At 46.5% G+C, this 25,025-nt stretch overlaps 1 protein-coding gene across 4 annotated transcripts in view; it reads right to left on the bottom strand.

The window, feature by feature from the left end:
• Positions 1-25,025, bottom strand: part of LMO1 (LIM domain only 1) — a 163,184-nt gene that overhangs the window by 34,132 nt on the left and 104,027 nt on the right. For all 4 annotated transcript variants that reach the window (XM_073545210.1, XM_073545211.1, XM_073545209.1 and 1 more), the window contains one exon: positions 238-451. In XM_073545210.1, the coding sequence (XP_073401311.1) occupies positions 238-451 (214 nt within the window). The remainder of the gene's footprint in view (positions 1-237; positions 452-25,025) is intronic.

The following is a 25,025-nucleotide window of genomic DNA, read 5'->3' as shown; positions in this document are numbered from 1 at the left end:
AGAACATAACTACTATAATACTGCCCCTATGTACAAGAATATAACTACAATAATACTGCCCCCTATGTACAAGAATACAACTACTATAATACTGCCCCTGTGTACAAGAATATAACTACTATAATACTGCTCCTATATACAAGAATATAAGTAGTATATATAGTTATATTCCTCAGCCCCCCAGCGATGACATCACTTCTGTGACACACACACACACGCAGTATCTGCCGTCCTCACCTCAGGTAGTCTCTGCGGCACAGGATCAGATTTGCCTTGGTGTAGAGCGTTGAGCCGACCTCGCCCAGGCGGCAGTCGCAGCAGGCGCACTTCAGACAGTCCTCGTGCCAGTATTTGTCCAGGGCTTTCAGCAGGTAGCGGTCCTTGATCTTCCGGTTGCAGCCGGCGCAGCCTTTCTGTTTCCCTTTGGGCTGTACGGAGAGCATGGGAACTCCTAGGAGAGAGGAGAGCGGACACGTAAGGATGGCGCCATGACACATTTATGACCAGGGCCCCATAGTGGCCACATCTGTAGCTCCGGGGGCCCCTCTGTTTGACATAATATAATTTCTTGTAACAAGGACACAGGAGCTGTACCCTCCACTAATGATGGAGGAGCCCTATAAGCATGGTTTCAGGTGCTAAGAGGATCTCCAGGTGTTTCACATAGGAAGAAAGGAGCAATATCCACAGGGAGCAACTGACCAGAACCATGTGAATGCGTAGTCCATCAGTACAAAACTGGTACCACAGCCAGCCATGACCAATCTATTCTGGAGAAGGCAGGCATGAGAAATCTATAGAAATGGGTGGGATCAGACATGAGCAATCTATAGGCATGGGCGGGATCAGGAATGATTAATCTATAGGCATGGGCAGGATCAGACATGAGCAATCTATAAGGGTAGTCGGAATAAGGCATGAGCAATCTGTAAGGGTGGTGGAGGTCTCCCATTTTCCCAGGAGCCGCCCATGTTTTTAGAGTTGTTAAATAAGATACAAGGGGGATACAGGACAGAGCCGCACCATAGGGCACAATTCAGAGGGGCCCATGGTTTTAACAGGTATCCGGTATATTATCCTCACTCCGGTGTGTCACAGAAAACTGAGACTGGAGATCCGGCCAGGGGAGAGAAGGAGAGGCCTTATAAGTCTGGCACCATCCCCAGCCAGCTCCTCCACCCCTGGCTCCCCCACTTCAAGCTCCCCAACCCCCGGCTCCCTCACCTCTGGCTGCTCCACTCCCAGCTCCTCCACCCCTGGCTCCTCCACTCCCGGCTCCCCCACTCCTAGCTCCCCCACCCCCCAGCTCCCCCACTCCTAGCTCCTCCACCCCCAGCTCCTCCACCCCCCGGCTCCCCCACTCCCAGCTCCTCCATCCCCGGCTTCCCCACTCCCAGCTCCCCCACCCCCCTGGCTCTCAGCTCCTTCACCCCCCCAGCTCCTCATCCCCCGACTCCCCCACTCCCAGCTCCTCCACCTCTGGCTTCTTCACCCCCCGGCTCCCCCACTCCGCGGCTCCCCCACCCCTAGCTCCTCCACCCCCGGCTCCCCCACTCCCAGCTCCTCCACCCCGCGGCTCCTCCACCCCCCGGCTCCCCCACTCCCAGCTCTTCCACCCCCCGGCTTCCCCACTCCCAGCTTCTCCACCTCTGGCTCCTCCACCCCCCGGCTCCTCCACCCCCGGCTCCCCCACTCCCAGCTCCTCCACCCCCCGGCTCCCCCACTCCCAGCTCCTCCACCCCCCGGCTCCCCCACTCCCAGCTCCTCCACCCCCCGGCTCCCCCACTCCCAGCTTCTCCACCCCCCGGCTCCTCCACCCCCCGGCTCCCCCACTCCCAGCTCCTCCACCCCCCGGCTCCTCCACCCCCCGGCTCCCCCACTCCCAACTCCTCCACCCCCCGGCTCCCCCACTCCCAGCTCTTCCACCCCCGGCTTCCCCACTCCCAGCTTCTCCACCTCTGGCTCCTTCACCCCCCGGCTCCTCCACCCCCGGCTCCCCCACTCCCAGCTCCTCCACCCCCCGACTCCCCCACTCCCAGCTCCTCCACCTCTGGCTTCTCCACCCCCAGCTCCCCCACCCCCCGGCTCCCCCACTCCCAGCTCCTCCACCTCTGGCTTCTCCACCCCCCGGCTCCCCACTCCCAGCTCCTCCACCCCTGGCTTCTCCACCCCCCGGCTCCCCCACCCCCGGCTCCTCCACCCCCGGCTCCCCCACTCCCAGCTCTTCCACCCCCGGCTTCCCCAGTCCCAGCTCCTCCACCCCCAGCTCCCCCACTCCCAGCTCTTCCACCCCCGGCTTCCCCACCCCCGGCTTCCCCACTCCCAGCTCCTCCACCCTTAGCTCCTCCACCCCCCGGCTCCCCCACTCCCAGCTCCTCCACCTCTGGCTTCTCCACCCCCCAGCTTCCCTACCCCCGGCTCCCCCACTCCCAGCTCTTCCATCCCCGGCTTCCCCAGTCCCAGCTCCTCCACCCCCGGCTCCTCCACCCCCGGCTCCCCCACTCCCAGCTCCCCCACCTCTGGCTCTTCCACCCCCCGGCTCCCTCACTCCCAGCTCCTCCACCTCTGGCTTCTCCACCCCCTGGCACCTCCACCTCTTCCACCCCCGGCTCCCCCACCCCCAGCTCCTCCACCTCTGGCTCCTCCACCCCCGACTTCCCCACTCCCAGCTTCTCCACCCCTGGCTCCTCCACCCCCCCGGCTCCCATATATGGCCTTAGGGAGAGACTTGGGACAGAATAAGCACTTCTCCTCCTTGGCTCCCGGCCATTGACTCCTAATGACACATGCACCAATTAACACCATTGTGTCCGTTTACAGAAGGTTCGGCCCAGGACAGGAACATCTCTGATTTCAGCTCTGGATCCTACGTGTGGAGCAGAAGCACCGAGGTGTCAGGGGCCCAGATTGTGGCCGTGGCTCCGGGCAGCATTACCGCCTTGTACCGGCCGCGGCTTCTCATTAAGTGGTGTAGGCCTCGTTTATGGTTCTTACCTCGGGTCGGCCGCAGATTGCTCGGGGGTTTCACCACTTCCTGTGAGGGCCCTTCAGGATCAGTAACGTACGTCTCATGGACAGTGAGCACTAATGGCGGCTCTCTGTTCCTGACATTTCGCTGACGCTCTCGGAGGCGTCTTTGGGCTGACACCGCTCGTGATGTGAGGACACTTCTTACAGTAATCAGTGACCGCCGCATCTAAAAGCCTCCAACAACAGCACTTAAGGTGAACGTCGCGCATCGATCCGCGCCATAACTAAGCAGCCGCACTGCCATGGAGACAGGTCACAGCGAAACCTCTTAAGGCTTTAAAAGTCGCTTTTCTGGAAATCTCGCCAGCGCAGCTAATGGTTCAGAACGCCACTCTCCAGTCTGCGCATCCTCGCCGTCCCTCCACTTAGTGTATTTAAATGGTAGAAGTAAATCTATTCTCTGACTGGGAGAAACGCGTTACCTAGCGCTGCCCTGACCTGCATTCATCCGCCAGAATCCTCCGATGATGGAGGCGTCAGAGAGGCAGAATCCTCCACTGTATCTTATTGTGGAGGTGTAGGATGGTAATATAAGGCATGGACGGGATGTGGGGGTCCGACAAACATCCCTCCGAATCCTCCTCTGGGGTTGCAGAGCGGCAGAATACTCCACTGTATCGTATTGTGGAGGTGTGGGAAGGTAATGTAAGGTATGGATGGGATGTGGGGTCAGCTGAACTCCGGCACATCCCCAGAATCCTCCTGTGCTGGAGGCTGCAGAGCGGCAGAATACTCCGCTGTATCTTATTGTGGAGGTGTAGGATAGTAATGTAAGGCATGGACGGGACATGGAGGTCTTCCAAACTGTGGCAGATCCCCCAAAATCCTCCTCTGGAGGCTGCAGAATGGCAGAATACTCCGCTGTATCTTATTGTGGCTGTGTAGGATGGTAATGTAAGGCATGGACAGGACGTGGGGGTCCGCCGAACCGTGGGCCGCCATTCAGGAGTCTGGAGAAGCTGGCGGCTGACTTGTGCCGACCCCCGCGGCATCATGTTGGCACAAATGATTTCAGATAAAAGTAGTGGTGAAACACTCCAGAGATCAAACGTGGTCACCGACACTAAAGTCTGGAAAAGAGGAAATGGTTTTGCCAATGCAAAGTTTATTACAGATATGCGAGGTGTAAGAGGCTGGTGTGCGCCAGATCTACTGGGCAGCGTGCGCCACATCTACCACGCAGCATGCACCAGATCTACATACACTGTGTGCAAGATCCGCAGGAGGTGTGCGCCAGATCTACTAGACGATGTGTGCAAGATCCACAGGAGGCGTGCGCCAGATCTACCAGACGACGTGCGTAAGATCTACATACACTGTGCGCAAGATCCACAGGAGGTGTGCGCCAGATCTACTAGACGATGTGCGCAAGATCCACAGGAGGCATGCGCCAGATCTACCAGACGAAGTGCGTAAGATCTACATACACTGTGCGCAAGATCCACAGGAGGCGTGCGCCAGATCTACCAGACGAAGTGCGTAAGATCTACATACACTGTGCGCAAGATCCACAGGAGGCATGCGCCAGATCTACCAGACGAAGTGCGTAAGATCTACATACACTGTGCGCAAGATCCACAGGAGGCGTGCGCCAGATCTACTAGACGATGTGCGCAAGATCCACAGGAGGCATGCGCCAGATCTACCAGACGACGTGCGTAAGATCTACATACACTGTGCGCAAGATCCACAGGAGGCGTGCGCCAGATCTACTAGACGATGTGCGCAAGATCCACAGGAGGCGTGCGCCAGATCTACTAGACGAAGTGCGCAAGATCCACAGGAGGCATGCGCCAGATCTACCAGACGACGTGCGCAAGATCTACATACACTGTGCGCAAGATCCACAGGAGGTGTGCGCCAGATCTACTAGGCGATGTGTGCAAGATCCACAGGAGGCATGCGCCAGATCTACCAGACGACGTGCGTAAGATCTACATACACTGTGCGCAAGATCCACAGGAGGCGTGCGCCAGATCTACCAGACGATGTGCGTAAGATCTACATACACTGTGCGCAAGATCCACAGGAGGCTTGCGCCAGATCTACCAGACGACTTGAGCCACTGTGAGAAATTTGTTTTCAGGTTTCCGCCTGTACATAGCGCAGGATTCGTTAATCTGCCCCAGAATGGTTTTTATTTTTATGAATGAAAGAGTCAAGGTTGATCTCAGGGTTATAGGCCCCAAATCCCCCCATAACCAGGGAGATACGATCTTGTTACTGAGCTGTGCGTGAGGGGCCGGAGGAGACGATTACGGCGCCCTCCCCCCATACTCACCCAGATACCATCTAATAATGCCGTGCGCTTTAAATAAAAGGGGAATTTCTAGCTGGGATTTGGAATAAATATTTCCATTGAGACGGCTGATAGATCTTCATACAATCCTAATGAAGTCTGCCACCTTGCATCAGCACCAGCCGCTTATCTGCCGCCAGATTCGCCGCAGTTTTCATCTCGCGCTTTAATCGGCCAATCTAGAGAAAATTACATTTACCTCCGGAAAGTTTTAATTAGCGACGGAAGATAAAGAATATAAAGGCAGAAACGTATCGGTCGGATCTCGGTGCACCTGTCATCTGCGCCTCAAAGAGCCTCCGAAGAGGCGACAAAGTGATGGGAAGGACGCACATCGGTTACAGCGTCACATTGTGACGGGGGTCAACATGAACCCCTCAAAGGCACAGTGAAGACGAGGAGGAGGAACGACCCATGCGGTCAGGTGCAATAATGGTGGCACAAAATGTATGACTGGACCCCAAAACTAGCATGCACCATTCATACCCCAGGCGCACGGTGAGACTACAGCCTCAGCCCTACTGGATCGATGACCCGAGCCCCTAGGAGTTCTAACCCTAGCCCTACTGCAGGACATGGGGAGTAGGGTGCGCGGAGGGGACTGCGGGACACGGGGTGCGCGGAGGGGACTGCAGGACATGGTGCGTGGAGGGGACACGGGGTGCGCGGAGGGGACTGCAGGACATGGTGCGTAGAGGGGACACGGGGTGCGTGTAGTGTAGGGGACTGCGGGACACGGGGCGTGGGGTGCGCGGAGGGGACTGTGGGACACGGGGTGTGGAGGGGACTGTGAGACACGGAGTGAGGGATGTGGAGCGCAGCCACCTTTCCAGGCCAGATCAGTTAATTGCTCTGCACGCGGTTTCTTCAAATGTTCGTCTAATGATCCTCCTCATATATGGCTCCTGAGACCACCAGGCATCCCTGCTCGTCCTCGGGGGCCTCTCTGCTTGTTCACCTGCACTTCACACCTTGTTAGGATGCTGCGGCTCGTTACTGCGCAGGAAAACAACCCTAATGAGGGGAAGAGGAGCGCGTGCAACACAAGAGACCACTCCACTCCACACCCCCCGGGGGGCTGAGAGCAACCCCAATCACCAGTAATGGCAGCTAATTGCTAATTCCATGGAGACTCTCAGTGCTGGGCTGATTATACACAAAAGTCAGAACAACCACGGCCAGCGTTCCTGGAACGGGCTTCTTAGGAGATTTGCCCAATACAGACCCTACAAGCCAAACTACCGCAAATCTGCCCCATAGAGACAGAGGCTACAATGGAAGAACGATCGCCGGATCCCGACACCAAGAGGGGACAGGGGAAGGGAAAGAGGGAGAAGAAAGGGAAACAGTGTAACGGTGACTTAAAGAGACTCGTATATATATGCACAGAATAATTAGAGAATCCAGGAAAGGAAAGTCTTCAGAATATGGAAGCTGTATGGGAGCTGCTAAGTGTCCGCCGCTGGACACAGTCTACAGACGCCTCACAGGACACACCGCGCCCCAAATTATTATACAGGTTGGATCTCAGTGACCTAAAAACTCAATTCTGTGTCCTTCTCATACTGTTGTGGACGTTTGTTTCTCTGGATCACTGACATCAGTCTCGGACCCTGTGATACGTAGTTGACAGGTGAGGCCCAATTAAAGGGAATTAAAGAACATTCCCCCTTATGAAGCAGCCACAGGTTTCAAGCAATATGGGAAAAAAAAAAAAAAAAAGATTTCTGATGCCAAAAGAGGGTCACATTAGTGCAGTGTTTCGGTGTCACGAATCATTTAGGGATTTGTGGCAGCTCTGGGTCTGCTGGAATTTTAAGTGTAGTTTTTTCCTTTGGTCCAGCAAGAGTTAATGTCAGTCTCTTGCTGGCAGCTTCTTTTAGGCTGGTCAGCTGATGTTGGGACCACTCCCACCCACCCTTTAAATAGTCACCAGCCTGGAGTGAGGAGCCGATTGTAAACCAGCCATGTTTACTGACGACGCTGTGCAACCCTGGATGATGCAGATGGATGGAGTAGTGGATGGTTGTGGACGGCCACCATGGGCCAACAAGGCTGTGATGTCAAGGGGGTGGCGGAGTCATGTTTTGGGACAGAATCATGGGGGGAGCTGTAAAAATGACCTCGGCAGAGTATATATTCCATGTTCCAAAAAGAAGAACCGTGCTGCCCATAGCAAAATCATCTCCTGCTGACAATGTCCCACCTCATGCTGCAGAGCAGAGCCGAGTCATTGGCTGCTATGGGCAGAGAGACTCATGGTGCGGCCACCACCCTCCCCTGCCCTCAGCGCTATGGAGAGCCTTTGGGCTCATTCCAACTTGCGATTTATTCGGATAAATGCAAACCGATAAAAAAAAAAAAAATCGGACCAATAATATTCTATGATTGTGTCCTCATCTGCGGTTTTTTTCCAGCTCGGATCAGATCGCACAATAGAAGTCAATGGGTGTGAGAAAAAAAAATTGCACAGCATTCAGGCCATGCGAGTGCCGTCTGATTGTTATGCACTGGTGTCCTATGAAAAGCCGGCAAGTCATCTATACACTAACATCACACTGACAGGCTAGGATAGAATAGAACACATACGGTATACATATATACACGATGTGTAAATTACAGAGTATTGCAGTATGTAAAAGCTCATGTTAAAATCGCACTGCAGTCTGATGTAAATCGGATTCTAGGTGTGAAAAATCCGATTGTACTCGCATAAAAAACGCACGACACTCACATGACAATTGCATTACACTAATTGCCTTGTAACGTTCTCATTTCCTGTTCTGTCCAGATGTCACCGTATCCCAGAATTCCATGCGGAGGAAGTTCACCCACCGCCATATTGGGACACCCAAGTGATGGGTGTCTCAATATGGCAACTGCTGCTGGTACCAACCTATGGCACGATACCACCAGCGGAACACCGTCACACCACACTCACTCACACACTCACACAGCCTCTTGTGCGGTACCACCAGGTGCAGGCGCAGTAAATCTTTCAGTTGATCCCGGCGGCAGATGCGCGATGTGTCTACAGGCAGAGGAAGCCGGTCACATTAAAGGGGTCTTCCCAGGAACTAAAGTTCATTTTAAAAATTGTGTCTGACCTTGTACGGAGCATACCACATCTCCTGGGCAGGGGAGGAAGCAAAAGACAATACTGGCATTACAGCAGGAGATCGCAGAGGATTCATTTTGTGAGGTAAAATATTTCACTCACTGTTTTTAAACAATATTTTACCTCACAAAATGTCTCCTCTGCGATCTCCTGCTGTAATGTCAGTCTTGTCTTTTGCTTCCTCCCCTGCCCAGGAGCTGTGGTATGTTCTGTACACGGTCAGACACAGGGGTGAGAGAGACAGAGCACAGGGGAGAGACAGCTCAAATGGGACAGCACATGAGGGGAGAACACAGCACAGGATGGAGAGAGACAGCAGACAAGGGGGATAGCACATGGGGTAGACAGGTCAAAGAAGAGAGCACAGATGGGAGAAGTCAGCACATGGGGAAAGAGAGAGTGGATAGCTGGGTGAGCACATGGGGGGAGAGAAAGCCTGCCCCCATCGTGACATTACCGCCCTCCCGATGCGATACCATCCCGCCTCCATCTAATATGTATAATGTATATATAAGAAGTGTAACAGTGCACCACGGCCATGGAGGGTCCTCAGAAATCAGATCGACATGACGCTCCCAGTGTGCTCTCCACTGGAGGAGTAATCCTGCGCTCAGAGTCTCTGTTCCTGCAGAAAATGCTGGAGACCATTAAACCGTAATTATCTCTCACCCGTGAAATCGCCATGTGATCCTTACAATATACAGTTGTGGCCAAAAGTATTGACACCCCTGCAATTCTGTCAGATAATACTCAGTTTCTTCCTGAAAATGATTGCAAACACAAATTCTTTGGTATTATTATCTTCATTTAATTTGTCTTAAATGAAAAAACACAAAAGAGAAGGAAGCAAAAAGCAAAACATTGATCATTTCACACAAAACTCCAAAATTGTGCCAGACAAAAGTATTGGCACCCTCAGCCTAATACTTGGTTGCACAACCTTTAGCCAAAATAACTGCGACCAATCGCTTCCGGTAACCATCAATGAGTTTCTTACAATGCTCTGCTGGAATTTTAGACCATTCTTCTTTGGCAAACTGCTCCAGGTCCCTGATATTAGAAGGGTGCCTTCTCCAAACTGCCATTTTTAGATCTCTCCACAGGTGTTCTATGGGATTCAGGTCTGGACTCATTGCTGGCCACCTTAGAAGTCTCCAGTGCTTTCTCTCAAACCATTTTCTAATGCTTTTTGAAGTGTGTTTTGGGTCATTGTCCTGCTGGAAGACCCATGACCTCTGAGGGAGACCCAGCTTTCTCACACTGGGCCGTACATTATGCTGCAGGATTTGTTGGTAGAGTTCAGACTTCATAATGCCATGCACACGGTCAAGCAGTCCAGTGCCAGAGGCAGCAAAGCAACCCCAAAATATCAGGGAACCTCCCCCATGTTTGACTGTAGGGACCGTGTTCTTTTCTTTGAATGCCTCTTTTTTTCTCCTGTAAACTCTATGTTGATGCCTTTGCCCAAAAAGCTCTACTTTTGTCTCATCTGACCAGAGAATATTCTTCCAAAACGTTTTAGGCTTTTTCAGGTAAGTTTTGGCAAACTCCAGCCTGGCTTTTTTATGTCTTGGAGTAAGAAGTGGGGTCTTCCTGGGTCTCTGTTTTGAATGAGTCACCGGAGGAGGAAAAAACAAAAATGCAAGCTAAGTCCAGAAAACCGGAGAGGTTGGTAGCTAGCGGATTGCAGACCCCTGATCCTATTCACAACAACTAACAGTAGCCGCGGAGCGTTCCTACGGTGGTCCTAGACACCTCTTCACAGCCGGAGAACTAAATAAGCCTAAAGAAAGAAACTGGAAATCTAAACTGCCTCAGAGCAGACCCCAAAGCAATAGACAGCCCCCAACATGTATTGTCGGTGAAAACAGATGAAAACACAAACACAGAGAGAAAGACAGGCAGAGCAAACGATGGGGCCCAACTAACTAGATAGGAAAGGACAGAAAAGGTGCTGGCTGCAATCCACAAAAACCCTACCAAAAATGTCCCAACAGGTCTGATAGGAAAAACGGCCCTGAAGTCACTAGACTTCAAAATCCCTATATCAGCACTCCAATATATTCTGAAGACAGAGCAAAAGAGATTTAACCGATCAGGGACAAAAATGGAAATTCAGCAGAGCCCCAACCGGGGCTGGCAGAACACAAAACTAAGCAAATCAGACAAAATCTCATGGAACAATAACAGAGGAAAACTTAGCTTTAGAAGACAGGAACTGAACTGGAGGCCAGAGCTCAGAGCAGAGAAATCACCAGCAACCCTACAGGGCGTCGGCTGCCTTATATCCACTCAGAGATTCCGGATATCCAATCACAATCCACCTCTTCAGATGACAGGTTTCTCCCATCCAAATCAGTTTCACCACCTCCTTTCACCAGCAGAGGGAGTTCATCGGATATCAAAGGTGAATGAGAAAATGAGCTCACAACAGGTCTCCTACCATACAGTCCCTTTTCATTCAGACACCGACGGATAGTACGGGTTGACACTGTTGTACCCTCGGACTGCAGGGCAGCTTGAACTTGTTTGGATGTTAGTCGATGTTCTTTATCCAACATCCGCACAATCTTGCGTTGAAATCTCTTGTCAATTTTTCTTTTCTGTCCACATCTAGGGAGGTTAGCCACAGTGCCATGGGCTTTACACTTCTTGACGACACTGCGCACGGTAGACACAGGAACATTCAGGTCTTTGGAGATGGACTTGTAGCCTTGAGATTGCTCATGCTTCCTCACAATTTGGTTTCTCAAGTCCTCAGACAGTTCTTTGGTCTTCTTTCTTTTCTCCATGCTCAATGTGGTACACACAAGGACACAGGACAGAGGTTGAGTCAACTTTAATCCATGTCAACTGGCTGCAAGTGTGATTTAGTTATTGCCAACACCTGTTAGGTGCCACAGGTAAGTTACAGGTGCTGTTAATTACACAAATTACAGAAGCATCACATGATTTTTCCAACAGTGCCAATACTTTTGTCCACCCTCTTTTTTATGTTTGGTGTGGAATTATATCCAATTTGGCTTTAGGACAATTCTTTTTGTGTTTTTTCATTTAAGACAAATTAAATGAAGATAATAATACCAAAGAATTTGTGTTTGCAATAATTTTCAGGAAGAAACTGAGTATTATCTGACAGAATTGCAGGGGTGTCAATACTTTTGGCCACAACTGTATAATCTACCGTCTCCGGCCGCAGCGGAGGAATGATGGCGATGGCTGCACCTAATGGCTACACCGGGCTTTACATTACAGTCACTAACTTTATAGAAAAGTCTTTTAATTTCTCACCATTTCCAAAATCTCTGCTTCTTGTCAGTGAGTAGGAACATTCATGTTTTAACCCCTTTCTGACATGACGTACTATCCCGTCCACGTGACCCAGGCCCATATGACCGTGGACGGGATAGTACGTCATCGCGATCAGCTGTGCTTACAGGGGGAGCACCGCTGATTGCGGCCGGGTGCCAGCTGATTATCACAGCTGACACCCGGCACTATGTGTCAGGAGCAGTCATGGACCGCTCCCAGCACATTAAACCCTGGCACACGGCAATCAAACATGATCGCAGTGTTCTGGGGGCATAGGGAAGAATCGCACAGGGAGGGGGCTCCCTGCGTGCTTCCCTGAGCCCCCCGGAACAACGTGATGTGCTTGCGATGTTCCGAGTGCCTCCCTCCTGCAGGCCCCCGCATCCAAGATGGCCGCAGGGGCCTTCCGGGTCCTGCAGTTAGGCAGCTTTCTCAGAGGTTTACCCCCACATATGGGGTATCAGCGTACTCAACACAAATTGCACAACAACGTTTGGGGTCCAATTTCTCCTGTTACCCTTGGGAAAATAAAAAATTGGGGCAAAAATATCATTTTTGTGGAAAAAAAATATGATTTTTTATTTTTATGGCTCTACGTTATAAACTTCTGTGAAGCACTTGGGGGTTCAAAGTGCTCACCACACATCTAGATAAGTTCCGTAGGGGGTCTAATTTCCAAAATGGGGTCACTTGTGGGGGGTTTCCACAGTTTAGGTACATCAGGGGCTCTCCAAACGCACATGACACCCGCAGACCATTCCATCAAAGTCTGCATTACAAAACGTCACTACTTCCCTTCCGAGCCCCGACGTGTGCCCATACAGTAGTTTTCTCCCACATATGAGGTATCAGGGTACTCAGGACAAATTGGACAACAACTTTTGGGGTCCATTTTCTCCTGTTACCCTTGGGAAAAAAAAATGGGGACTAAAAGATCATGTTTGTTAAAAAAATTAGATTTTTTTTATCTTCACGCCCAGGCGTTATAAACTTCTGTGAAGCCCTTGGGGGTTCAAAGTGCTCACTGCATATCTAGCTAAGCCGGTTGCCCCTCTCGTTCATGGCAGAATGCGACATATCAACAGACAACCCTGGCACAATAACACCACTAAAAAGCTCCGGCAAGTGTCCAGGATTGCAGAACGGCACTGGAAGAAAACAAATTCGCAAGAGGACTTCACCACATTCAAACAGGCAACACTTGATTTCAAATCTGCCCTCACCTCTGCTGAACAGGCCTACTTCACAACCCTCGTATCTTCCCTATCTTACAACCCAAAACAGTTATTCAAAACTTTTATCTCCCTCCTCCGCCCACCACTGCCCACTCCAACCTCCCTCATCTCTGCCGAGGACTTTGCCACACACTTCAAAAACAAGATTGACCAAACAAGGCAAGTATTCATCACTCAACCACCACAACCCCTTTGCATACCAGACCAATGCCCAAACCCCATAACCTCCCTCTCCAACATCACTGAAGGGGAGCTTAATCGCCTCTTCTCCAAATCGCACCTCACAACCTGTGCACTTGACTCCATCCCATCCCACCTCCTCCCCAACCTCACCACCACACTTATCCCATCCCTAACCCACCTCTTCAACCTATCACTAACGTCCGGTACCTTCCCTTCTGCTTTCAAGCATGCCATAATCACGCCTATCCTTAAAAAGCCAACCCTCGACCCAACCGCTTTGTCCAGCTATCGCCCAATATCGTTGCTCCCATTCGCTTCCAAACTCCTGGAACAGCATGTCCACGCTGAACTTTCCTCCCACCTATCATCTAACTCGCTCCTTGACAATCTACAATCTGGTTTCCGCCCCCATCACTCCACTGAGACAGCCCTGACCAAAATTACTAACGACCTACTTACAGCCAAATCAAATGGACAATACTCTATACTCCTGCTTCTAGACCTGTCCGCTGCATTTGACACAGTTGACCACTGCCTCCTACTACAGATCCTCTCCTCCTTCGGCATCAAAGGCCTTGCCCTATCCTGGATCTCCTCATACCTTTCCAACCGCACATTCAGCGTCTCCCACTCCCACACCACCTCCTCATCCCACCCTCTCTCTGTTGGAGTCCCCCAAGGCTCTGTTTTAGGACACCTACTCTTCTCAATCTATACACTTGGTCTGGGGCAACTCAAAGTCCCACGGATTCCACTACCACCCTTATGCTGATGACACTCAGATCTACCTCTCTGGCCCAGACGTCACCTCTCTGCTGTCCAGAATCCCAGAGTGTCTATCAGCCATATCCTCCTTCTCCTCTCGCTTCCTCAAACTCAATGTAGACAAATCTGAACTCATCATCTTTCCTCCATCTCACAGATCTTCTTTACCCGACCTAGCTATAACAATTAATGACATCACACTTTCCCCAGTACCGGAAGTCCGCTGCCTCGGAGTAACCTTTGACTCTGCCCTGTCCTTCAAACCACACATCCAAGCTCTTTCTACCTCCTGTCGCCTCCAGCTCAAAAATATTTCCAGAATCCGTCCTTTCCTCAACCCTCAATCTACTAAAATGCTTGTGCATGCCCTCATCATCTCCCGCCTCGACTACTGCAACATCCTTTTCTGTGGTCTCCCTGCTAACACCCTCGCACCTCTCCAGTCCATCCTTAACTCTGCCGCCCGACTAATTCATCTCTCTCCTCGCTACTCCTCCGCTTCTCCCCTCTGCAAATCTCTTCACTGGCTCCCATTCCCTCAGCGTATCCAGTTCAAATTACTAATTCTGACCTACAAGGCCATCTATAACCTGTCTCCCTCATATGTCTCTGAACTAATCTCCCGATACCTTCCCTCATGTAATCTCCGGTCCTCCCAAGACCTCCTTCTCTCCTCCACACTTATTCACTTCTCACCCAACCGCCTCCAAGACTTCTCCCGAATAGCCCCTATTCTCTGGAATTCTTTGCCCCAACAAGTCCGACTATCAACCACATTTGGATCCTTCAGACGGAACCTGAAAACCCACCTCTTCAAGAAAGCCTACAGCCTGCAATGACCCCGCTGCCTCCTCTCACCACTACCAGTGATATCACCTCAACCAACACCGGATCTGCTGCAACCCACCAACCTACTGTCTCCTTCCCCACCATCCTGTAGCATGTAAGCCCTAAAAGGGCAGGGTCCTCTCTCCACTCTGTATCAGTCTGTCATTGTTAGTTTGTTTACTGTAAGTGATATCTGTAATTTGTATGTAACCCCTTCTCATGTACAGCACCATGGAATCAATGGTGCTATATAAATAAATAATAATAATAATAAGTTCCATGGGGGTCTAGTTTCCAAAATGGGGTCACTTGTGGGGGGTTTCCACTGTTTAGGCACATCAGGGGCTCTCCAAACGCGACATGCCGCCCGATCTCAAATCCAGCCAATTTTGCGTTGAAAAAGTCAAACAGTGCTCATTCCATTCCGAGCTCTGCCATGCGCCGAAACAGTGGTTCTCCCCCACATATGGGGTATCAGTGTACTGAGGACAAATTGCGCAAAACCGTTTGGGGTCCTGTTTCCCTCGGGAAAATAAAAATTGGAGGTGAAAAGATCATTTTTATGGAAAAAAATTAATTTTTTAATTGTACGGCTGTACGTTATAAACTTTTATGAATCCCTTGGGGGTTCAAAGTTTTCAATGAAATAGCACAAAAAGAGGACTTAAAAATCCTCCAATTATACAAGAAAACAGCACAAAAGCAGAGAGGTTCACCTGTCCACGCCTCCAGACAAATGCACTATCAGGATGCATTGGACCCATATAATTAAGATGGCAACACAGGTGCAAGAATACCGATGAAACAACCGCTGACAGCCTAACAATATATGGGGGGGTGGTTGCCTGGTATATTAATGCACATTAAAAAACTTGTATGCGGCGATGTTCACACTATGGCCATACACAGCATCCAGGTTAACAGCCTAGTAGTAACACCCTTCTATTAGATCACCAAAAATTTAGCAAAATAGGGTAATGGTGCAGACATATATTACTGTCCACACCGACAGTATTAACATAGGGAAAGCTTCAGAGAAAGGAAACCACAAACAGAACATTAACGCAAATATTCATTGCTCTATAATACAGCAGTCACCGTGTACATACATTACTTACCCTGCATTATACTCCAGAGCTGCACTCACTATTCTTCTGGTGCAGTCACTGTGTACATACATTACATTACTGATCCTGAGTTACATTCTGTATTATACTCCAGAGCTGCACTCACTATTCTGCTGTTGCAGTCACTGTGTAAATACATTACATTACTGATCCCGAGTTACATCCTGTATTATACCCCAGAGCTGCACTCACTATTCTGCTGGTGCAGTCACTGTGTACATACATTACTGATCCCGAGTTACATCCTGTATTATACTCCAGAGCTGCACTCACTATTCTGCTGGTTCAGTCACTGTGTACATACATTACTGATCCCAAGTTACATCCTGTATTATACCGCAGAGCTGCACTCACTATTCTGCTGGTGCAGTCACTGTGTACATACATTACATTACTGATCCTGAGTTGCACCCTGTATTATACCCCAGAGCTGCACTCACTATTCTGCTGGTGCAGTCACTGTGTACATACATTACATTACTGATCCTGAGTTACCTCCTGTATTATACTCCAGAGCTGCACTCACTGTTCTGCTGGTGCAGTCACTGTGTACATACATTACATTACTGATCCTGAGTTACATCCTGTATTATACCCCAGAGCTGCACTCACTATTCTGCTGGTGCACTCACTGTGTACATACATTACTGATCCTGAGTTACATCCTGTATTATACCCCAGAGCTGCACTCACTGTTCTGCTGTAGGTAAAATAATTATTCACTCTCCATTATTTGAGCTCCGCAGTTGGGGTGCTACCCCGGACATTACTGTCTAGGAGGATTCCCCCTATGCCTCATATGCATTAACATTTATGAATTATGTGGAGAAGTTCTGCTTCTTCATAGTGGAGCCTGTAGAGCAGAAACCATCCTGGGTCGGGGAACCTCGTCGCATGCTTATGGCTTTTACGCTTTTTTTTTGAAGTTCCACATGTGTTACTAGATATCTACTTTGCTTACTTCCTACATATCAGGTCTTTATTCCAAGTTCCTTTATAGGAGCAATGTTCTGGATGGGACTTCTCAAAATTAGTTTCAGAAACGTTGTCAAGTAAATCTGCTGAGCATTCTTCTTAGTCCATTTCATCTTTCTCTTCTTCCTCTTTTCCTTCTTCTGCTTCTTGTTCCAATTCTTTTTACTCTCCTTTCTCTTTTCTTCCACTCGGCTTCTTTTTTTCTCCACTTTCTTTTCTTCCACTCGGCTTCTTTTTTCTCCACTTTCTTTTCTTCCACTCGGCTTCTTTTTTCTCCACTTTCTTTTCTTCCACTCGGCTTCTTTTTTCTCCACTTTCTTTTCTTCCACTCGGCTTCTTTTTTCTCCACTTTGTTTTCTTCCACTCGGCTTCTTTTTTCTTCACTTTCTTTTCTTCCACTCGGCTTCTTTTTTCTCCACTTTCTTTTCTTCCACTCGGCTTCTTTTTTCTCCTTTTCTTAGTTGCTCTCTTCTTTTTCCTCTTTTCCTTCTTCCCTCTCTCTTCCTCTTCTTGTTCAGTCTTTTTTCGCCACTTTCTCGTCTTCTTTTGTTCCTTTTTCTCCTTTTCCTCTTCTTCCTGGCACCAGTGTCGCCTCCGTCCCTCCTCTGCTTGCAGCGACTCTCCCTGGAATTATAAAGGATGGCTCTGGAGTCAGGAACCATTGATCTGCGAGGTGTAGAGGGTTTCGCGTCTCCCGCTGCTCCAGATCTGACGTTACCGTAATCTCCGCACAATGAAACGTGGCGTCTTCAGATGATGTAAAACTAATGAACAAAGGCCTAGAGAGGCGCGATGATCTGCAGCCCCGGGAGCTCATTACCGTCCTGCGCCTCTGACCCTTTTCCGCAATACCACTCCCAATATTTCTCAGAATCCAATTTATGATAATAGGAAGTAATATGTCTTCCTGTCTGAGCTTTATTCCAGGAGATCTGTGGAGGCGAGCGCACACTGCATACATGTACAGAACAAGGACAAGACCACCTGCCGGCTGCACTTGTGTTCAGAGGGTCTGTATCACTGTGTCAGTGCAGACCCTCATCAGCAGCACAGATCTCCCTCTGTGCTGACATTGGCTACATTGTATCAGAGCAGGTGAAACGTATCAGCCTGGGCTCCTTTCCGTACCCACTGTATATAATTATATACAGGACATGCCCAGCTTATACCAGCTGTACATATATAATTATATACAGGAGAGGCCCAGGTTATACCAGCTGTACATATATAATTATATACCGGAGATGTCCAGGTTATACCGGCTGTACATATAAAGTTATATACAGGAGATGGCCAGGTTATACCGGCTGTACATATATAATTATATACAGGAGATGGCCAGGTTATACCAGCTGTACATATATAATTATATACCGGAGATGTCCAGGTTATACCGGCTGTACATATATAATTATATACAGGAGATGCCCAGGTTATACCGGCTGTACATATATAATTATATACAGGACACGCCCAGCTTATACCAGCTGTACATATATAATTATATACAGGAGAGGCCCAGGTTATACCGGCTGTACATATATAATTATATACAGGAGATGTCCAGGTTATACCGGCTGTACATATAAAGTTATATACAGGAGATGGCCAGGTTATACCAGCTGTACATATATAATTATATACAGGAGATGCCCAGGTTATACCGGCTGTACATATATAATTATATACAGGACACGCCCAGCTTATACCAGCTGTACATATATAATTATATACAGGAGATGCCCGGCTTATACCAGCTGTACATATATAATTATATACAGGACACGCCCAGCTTATACCAGCTGTACATATATAATTATATACAGGAGAGGCCCAGGTTATACCGGCTGTACATATATAATTATATACCGGAGATGTCCAGGTTATACCGGCTGTACATATAAAGTTATATACAGGAGATGGCCAGGTTATACCAGCTGTACATATATAATTATATACAGGAGATGCCCAGGTTATACCGGCTGTACATATATAATTATATACCGGAGATGTCCAGGTTATACCGGCTGTACATATATAATTATATACAGGAGATGCCCAGGATATACCGGCTGTACAAATATAATTATATACAGGAGATGGCCAGGTTATACCAGCTGTACATATATAATTATATACAGGAGATGCCCGGGTTATACCAGCTGTACATATATAATTATATACAGGAGATGCCCGGGTTATACCAGCTGTACATATATAATTATATACAGGAGATGCCCGGCTTATACCAGCTGTACATATATAATTATATACAGGAGATGCCTGGGTTATACCAGCTGTACATATATAATTATATACAGGAGATGGCCAGGTTATACCAGCTGTACATATATAATTATATACAGGAGATGCCCGGGTTATACCAGCTGTACATATATAATTATATACAGGAGATGCCCGGGTTATACCAGCTGTACATATATAATTATATACAGGAGAGGCCCAGGTTATACCAGCTGTACATATATAATTATATACCGGAGATGTCCAGGTTATACCGGCTGTACATATATAATTATATACAGGAGATGGCCAGGTTATACCAGCTGTACATATATAATTATATACAGGAGATGCCCAGGTTATACCGGCTGTACATATATAATTATATACCGGAGATGTCCAGGTTATACCGGCTGTACATATATAATTATATACAGGAGATGCCCAGGATATACCGGCTGTACAAATATAATTATATACAGGAGATGGCCAGGTTATACCAGCTGTACATATATAATTATATACAGGAGATGCCCGGGTTATACCAGCTGTACATATATAATTATATACAGGAGACGCCCAGGTTATACCGGCTGTACATATATAATTATATACAGGAGATGCCTGGGTTATACCAGCTGTACATATATAATTATATACAGGAGATGCCCGGGTTATACCGGCTGTACATATATAATTATATACAGGAGACGCCCAGGTTATACCGGCTGTACATATATAATTATATACAGGAGATGCCCGGGTTATACCAGCTGTACATATATAATTATATACAGGAGATGCCCGGCTTATACCAGCTGTACATATATAATTATATACAGGAGATGCCAAGGTTATACCGGCTGTACATATATAATCATATACAGGAGATGCCCAGGTTATACCATCAGTACATATATAATTACCGTATATACAGGAGATGCCCAGGTTATACCGGCTGTACATATATAATTATAAACAGGAGATGCCCAGGTTATACCAGCTGTACATATATAATTATATACAGAAAATGCCCAGGTTATACCAGCTGTACATATATAATTATAAACAGGAGATTGCCCAGGTTATACCGGCTGTACATATATCATTATATACAGGAGATGCTCAGGTTATACCAGCTGTACATATATAACTACATACAGGAGATGCCCAGGTTATACCGGCTGTACATATATAATTATATACAGGACACGCCCAGGTTATACCAGCTGTACATATATAATTATATACCAGAGATGCCCAGGTTATACCGGCTGTACATATATAATTATATACAGGAGATGTCCAGGTTATACCAGCTGTACATATATAATTATATACAGGAGATGCTCAGGTTATACCAGCTGTACATATATAATTATATACAGGAGATGCCCAGGTTATACCGGCTGTACATATATAATTATATACATGAGATGTCCAGGTTATACCGGCTGTACATATATAATCATATACAGGAGATGCCCAGGTTATACCATCAGTACATATATAATTACCGTATATACAGGAGATGCCCAGGTTATACCGGCTGTACATATATAATTATAAACAGGAGATGCCCAGGTTATACCAGCTGTACATATATAATTATATACAGAAGATGCCCAGGTTATACCAGCTGTACATATATAATTATAAACAGGAGATGCCCAGGTTATACCGGCTGTACATATATCATTATATACAGGAGATGCTCAGGTTATACCAGCTGTACATATATAACTATATACAGGAGATGCCCAGGTTATACCGGCTGTACATATATAATTATATACATGAGATGTCCAGGTTATACCGGCTGTACATATATAATCATATACAGGAGATGCCCAGGTTATACCATCAGTACATATATAATTATATACAGGAGATGCCCAGGTTATACCGACTGTACATATATAATTATATACAGGAGATGCCCAGGTTGTACCATCAGTACATATATAATTATATACAGGAGATGCCCAGGTTATACCGGCTGTACATATATAATTATATACAGGAGATGCCCAGGTTATATCGTCTGTACATATATAATTATATACAGAAGATGCCCAGGTTATACCGGCTGTACATATATAATTATATACAGGAGATGCCCAGGTTATACCAGCTGTACATATATAATTATATACATGAGATGCCCAGGTTATACCATCAGTACATATATAATTATATACAGTAGATGCCCAGGTTATACCGGCTGCACATATATAATTATATACAGGAGATGCCCAGGTTATACCGGCTGTACATATAGTTATATACAGTAGATGCCCAGGTTATACCGGCTGTACATATATAATTATATACAGGAGATGCCCAGGTTGTACCGGCTGTACATATATAGTTATATACAGGAGATGCCCAGGTTATAACGGCTGTACATATATAATGTATACAGGAGATGCCCAGGTTATACCGGCTGTACATATATAATTATATACAGGAGATGACCAGGTTATACCGACTGTACATATATATTTATATACAGGAGATGCCCAGGTTATACCAGCTGTACATATATAATTATATACAGGAGATGCCCAGGTTATACCGGCTGTACATATATAGTTATAAACAGGAGATGCCCAGGTTATACCGGCTGTACATATATAATTATATACAGGAGATGCCCAGGTTATACCGGCTGTACATATATAGTTATATACAGGAGATGCCCAGGTTATACCGGCTGTACATATATAATTATATACAGGAGATGCCCAGGTTATACCGGCTGCACATATATAATTATATACAGGAGATGCCCAGGTTATACCGGCTGTACATATATAATCATATACAGGAGATGCCCAAGTTATACCATCAGTACATATATAATTACCGTATATACAGGAGATGCCCAGGTTATACCGGCTGCACATATATAATTATAAACAGGAGATGCCCAGGTTATACCAGCTGTACATATATAATTATATACAGAAGATGCCCAGGTTATACCAGCTGTACATATATAATTATAAACAGGAGATGCCCAGGTTATACCGGCTGTACATATATCATTATATACAGGAGATGCTCAGGTTATACCAGCTGTACATATATAACTATATACAGGAGATGCCCAGGTTATACCAGCTGTACATATACAATAATATACAGGAGATGCCCAGGTTATACCGGCTGTACATATATAATTATATACATGAGATGTCCAGGTTATACCGGCTGTACATATATAATCATATACAGGAGATGCTCAGGTTATACCATCAGTACATATATAATTATATACAGGAGATGCCCAGGTTATACCGACTGTACATATATAATTATATACAGGAGATGCCCAGGTTGTACCATCAGTACATATATAATTATATACAGGAGATGCCCAGGTTATACCAGCTGTACATATATAATTATATACAGGAGATGCCCAGGTTATACCATCAGTACATATATAATTATATACAGGAGATGCCCAGGTTATACCGACTGTACATATATAATTATATACAGGAGATGCCCAGGTTATACCGGCTGTACATATATAATTATATACAGGAGAGGCCCAGGTTATACCAGCTGTACATATATAGTTATATACAGTAGATGCCCAGGTTATACCGGCTGCACATATATAATTATATACAGGAGATGCCCAGGTTATACCGGCTGTACATATAGTTATATACAGTAGATGCCCAGGTTATACCGGCTGTACATATATAATTATATACAGGAGATGCCCAGGTTATACCGGCTGTACATATATAGCTATATACAGGAGATGCCCAGGTTATAACGGCTGTACATATATAATGTATACAGGAGATGCCCAGGTTATACCGGCTGTACATATATAATTATATACAGGAGATGACCAGGTTATACCGACTGTACATATATATTTATATACAGGAGATGCCCAGGTTATACCAGCTGTACATATATAATTATATACAGGAGATGCCCAGGTTATACCGGCTGTACATATATAGTTATATACAGGAGATGCCCAGGTTATACCGGCTGTACATATATAGTTATATACAGGAGATGCCCAGGTTATACCGGCTGTACATATATAATTATATACAGGAGATGCCCAGGTTATACCGGCTGTACATATATAATTATATACAGGAGATGCCCAGGTTATACCGGCTGTACATATATAATTATATACAGGTGATGCCCAGGTTATACCGGCTGTACATATATAATTATATACAGGAGATGTCCAGGTTATACCAGCTTTACATATATAATTATATACAGGAGATGCCCAGGTTATACCAGCTGTACATATATAATTATATACAGGCGATGTCCAGGTTATACCAGCTTTACATATATAATTATATACAGGAGATGCCCAGGTTATACCGGCTGTACATATATAATTATATACATGAGATGTCCAGGTTATACCAGCTGTACATATATAATCATATACAGGAGATGCCCAGGTTATACCATCAGTACATATATAATTACCGTATATACAGGAGATGCCCAGGTTATACCGGCTGTACATATATAATTATAAACAGGAGATGCCCAGGTTATACCAGCTGTACATATATAATTATATACAGAAGATGCCCAGGTTATACCAGCTGTACATATATAATTATATACAGGAGATGCCTAGGTTATACCTGCTGTACATATATCATTATATACAGGAGATGCCCAGGTTATACCAGCTGTACATATATAGTTATATACAGTAGATGCCCAGGTTATACCGGCTGCACATATATAATTATATACAGGAGATGCCCAGGTTATACCGGCTGTACATATAGTTATATACAGTAGATGCCCAGGTTATACCGGCTGTACATATATAATTATATACAGGAGATGCCCAGGTTGTACCGGCTGTACATATATAGTTATATACAGGAGATGCCCAGGTTATAACGGCTGTACATATATAATGTATACAGGAGATGCCCAGGTTATACCGGCTGTACATATATAATTATATACAGGAGATGACCAGGTTATACCGACTGTACATATATATTTATATACAGGAGATGCCCAGGTTATACCAGCTGTACATATATAATTATATACAGGCGATGCCCAGGTTATACCGGCTGTACATATAGTTATATACAGGAGATGCCCAGGTTATACCGGCTGTACATATATAATTATATACAGGAGATGCCCAGGTTATACCGGCTGTACATATATAGTTATATACAGGAGATGCCCAGGTTATACCGGCTGTACATATATAATTATATACAGGAGATGCCCAGGTTATACCGGCTGTACATATATAATTATATACAGGAGATGCCCAGGTTATACCGGCTGTAGATATATAATCATATACAGGAGATGCCCAAGTTATACCATCAGTACATATATAATTACCGTATATACAGGAGATGCCCAGGTTATACCGGCTGTACATATATAATTATAAACAGGAGATGCCCAGGTTATACCAGCTGTACATATATAATTATATACAGAAGATGCCCAGGTTATACCAGCTGTACATATATAATTATAAACAGGAGATGCCCAGGTTATACCGGCTGTACATATATCATTATATACAGGAGATGCTCAGGTTATACCAGCTGTACATATATAACTATATACAGGAGATGCCCAGGTTATACCAGCTGTACATATACAATTATATACAGGAGATGCCCAGGTTATACCGGCTGTACATATATAATTATATACATGAGATGTCCAGGTTATACCGGCTGTACATATATAATCATATACAGGAGATGCTCAGGTTATACCATCAGTACATATATAATTATATACAGGAGATGCCCAGGTTATACCGACTGTACATATATAATTATATACAGGAGATGCCCAGGTTGTACCATCAGTACATATATAATTATATACAGGAGATGCCCAGG

Source organism: Dendrobates tinctorius, unplaced genomic scaffold (assembly GCF_039654945.1).
Source record: "Dendrobates tinctorius isolate UK_male_01 unplaced genomic scaffold, ASM3965494v1 ptg000142l, whole genome shotgun sequence".
Classification (NCBI taxonomy): domain Eukaryota; kingdom Metazoa; phylum Chordata; class Amphibia; order Anura; family Dendrobatidae; genus Dendrobates; species Dendrobates tinctorius.
Note: the sequence above shows the minus strand (reverse complement) of the source record. Positions and strands in the feature narration are given on the sequence as shown.